Source organism: Wolffia australiana, chromosome 2, assembly GCF_029677425.1.
Source record: "Wolffia australiana isolate 7733 chromosome 2, ASM2967742v1".
NCBI classification, from domain to species: domain Eukaryota; kingdom Viridiplantae; phylum Streptophyta; class Magnoliopsida; order Alismatales; family Araceae; genus Wolffia; species Wolffia australiana.
Window position 1 is genome coordinate 11,123,976 of NC_135836.1, and position 2,471 is coordinate 11,126,446.

A 2,471-nucleotide genomic window follows, 5' to 3' on the forward strand; every position below is an offset into this window, starting at 1 on the left:
TCCATGGGAACGATGTCCTGACAATGGACTTTTAAGTTGTAGGCAGACTTGGCATCGTTGACCCAGCTTTACCCTTGGTTCACGCGAGGGTACATCTCAACAGATATTTTTAACTTATTATCACGAGAAAAGACATTTATGTCCCTTCTGCCAAAGTCAACGATAATAGTTCCAGATACTATATGACAGAACGATCGAAGCCTTGCCACAACAAATTAACCCGAAACGGGATTCAATCCTGAAGAAGATCGGGAAGAAACCTTATTGAAGACTTTCATGGCGAAAGATAAGTATTTGTTCTTTGTATCCGCTATATTCTCCGCCTTCCTCTGCAGCAAGGCGGCGACAAGCCCCGTCGTTCCGGCGTTATTTGTGTTTGGAGATTCAACAGCAGACGTGGGTAACAACAATTTTCTGCCTTCCACTCTGGCAAAGGCTAATTTTCAGCCATATGGGATTGATTATCCTGGTGGCATCCCAACAGGAAGATTTAGTAATGGTTACAATGGGGTCGATTACTTAGGTAACCTTCTTTTCCCCTTTTCTTCCAGTTACTTAAAAATTAAAATGCAACCGTTTTTGTCAGCGAAAGTTCTTGGGTTTACGAAGAGTCCGCTTTCATATCTATCATTACGCAAAGTTTCCGATGCAAATCGCGGGTCTAATTTTGCCTCAGGCGGATCGGGCATCTTCGACTCCACTGTAAGCCTATCATCGTCAAGTTTAAATCATCTGGGTCGGTCAGCTGTTCATAAATCATGAAATCTAATTACTTTTTTTCGCGCGATCTATGAAATATTCAGGGCGCGAATTTCTCCATCCCCTTCGATCAGCAGATCAAGTACTTTCATGAATTTTCTCTTGGCCTTAGAGCTTTAATGGGAGAAGCCGACGTGGATCTCCTCGTAAAAAAATCGTTGTTTTATATTAGCACGGGTAATAATGACATGATATCGTTCTTTGTCATCTCCGGGGTCCGAAACCAAAGTCAGGCAGATATATTTATTGGCCAGTTGACCAACCAGTTTAAGAGGCAGCTGGAGGTTTGATCTGTAAACTCTTAACTCTTTCTCATCCTCTTGCATTTGGGAGTTTTTAATTCATATTTCTTGCTGCAGGCACTGTACAACGCCGGGGCCAGGAAATTCATAGTGCCCAGTTCCTCCCTCGTTGGTTGCATTCCCATACTACGCGTGGCAGTTCCAAATGGGGATTGCGTGGAATACCTCAATAATTTATCAAGATTGTTTAATAAAGCCACTCAAATCGCCCTCAACGATCTTTCTTCCACTCACAAGGACTTCTCATATTCTTTCATCAACGTCTACGACTTCGTCTCCGTTCTCTCGTCCGAACCGCAGAAATTTGGTATCCCTGCTAAATTAATCTCATACAATGGTTTATTACTTCGATCATTCGCTGGATTTTTGGAATATAGACCGTCACACAGGAACTATATCAGATTAAGTTGCTACAGTTGAAAAATAGTTTGAACAAGATTCCCCATATTGTGCGACATTTACTGTACGTTCTAACAGTCTGACGTTTCCATTTGTCCTTAGGATTTACGGAAACGATGTCCGCTTGCTGCGGTTCGGGGAGATTTAACGCACGAGCAGATTGTCTGTCAAACTCAACATACTGTGCAAACAGGGCCCAGTATTTCTACTGGGACAGATTCCACGCAACGCAGGCTCTATCAAGAGTTATATCTAGCGCCGTATACAATGACCAACGATATGCGTCGCCGCTGACCCTTGGCCAGTTGGTCCGTGGTTAATTTGGAAGAGGAGACTCGTCCATGATCGATTCGGAGGGTGATGATAAAATGGCTGTTATCATGATTTCTGAGCTTGTTTGGCAACACACTACAATACTATGAATATTGGGAACAACGATTCTGGGGGGTATAATACTATGAAAATTTGGCAAAATAATGAACTGGAAATATAAACGACTCGTTTACGGACAAGTAAACTAAGATCTGTGTTTGACAAGAAAATCCCCCGGTGATGTAAAAAGTTGAGCCAATCGGTGCATCCTGGCATCTGAATGTTGGTCTCAACCTTGGCTTCTTACGATTCAACTGATACATATTTGACGCTGGAACTTTACCAACGTATTTACATTTGGAACAGAATGAGGACAATATATTAACCTTTTTCAATCCCACCCAAGCTTCGAAACATGATGATTTAAAGGCAAAATCCGAATTTCCTAAGCAAGAGAAGAATAATTTGGTTTAAGCTAAAAATATCCACAACTCAAACCCAATACTTAAGCATAAACATTATCTACAAAACGTACGCACACCTGAAATACTAATACCTGATGGTATATTAAATTGCGGGAAACTCGTAGAATTAGTCAGCTTCAACTGTTGACTATTAAAAAGTGGGTTGTAATTGAAATAAGATGTAATATAGTTTAATGGTATTTCCAGGGCGACATTGACACAGTAACCGGATATG

General features: G+C 41.3%; 1 protein-coding gene across 1 annotated transcript; it reads left to right on the plus strand.

Annotated features, from left to right (window-relative positions):
* The first annotated feature begins 201 nt into the window (after window positions 1–201).
* Window positions 202–1,937, plus strand: LOC144716820 (GDSL esterase/lipase At5g55050-like). The gene is made up of 5 exons (XM_078592073.1): window positions 202–523; window positions 587–702; window positions 804–1,043; window positions 1,119–1,368; window positions 1,563–1,937. The coding sequence occupies exons 1-5, from the start codon at window positions 277–279 to the stop codon at window positions 1,778–1,780; spliced, it is 1,071 nt and encodes a 356-aa protein (XP_078448199.1). The 5' UTR covers window positions 202–276; the 3' UTR covers window positions 1,781–1,937.
* The last annotated feature ends 534 nt before the right edge of the window (window positions 1,938–2,471 follow it).

Excerpts from the sequence above, each read along its gene's own strand:
- LOC144716820 (XM_078592073.1), top strand. The coding sequence starts at position 277 with ATGGCGAAAGATAAGTATTTGTTCTTTGTATCCGCTATATTCTCCGCC. Across the intron at positions 1,044-1,118 it reads AGTTTAAGAGGCAGCTGGAG|GCACTGTACAACGCCGGGGC; the intron begins GTTTGATCTGTA and ends TTCTTGCTGCAG. Across the intron at positions 1,369-1,562 it reads GTCCGAACCGCAGAAATTTG|GATTTACGGAAACGATGTCC; the intron begins GTATCCCTGCTA and ends ATTTGTCCTTAG.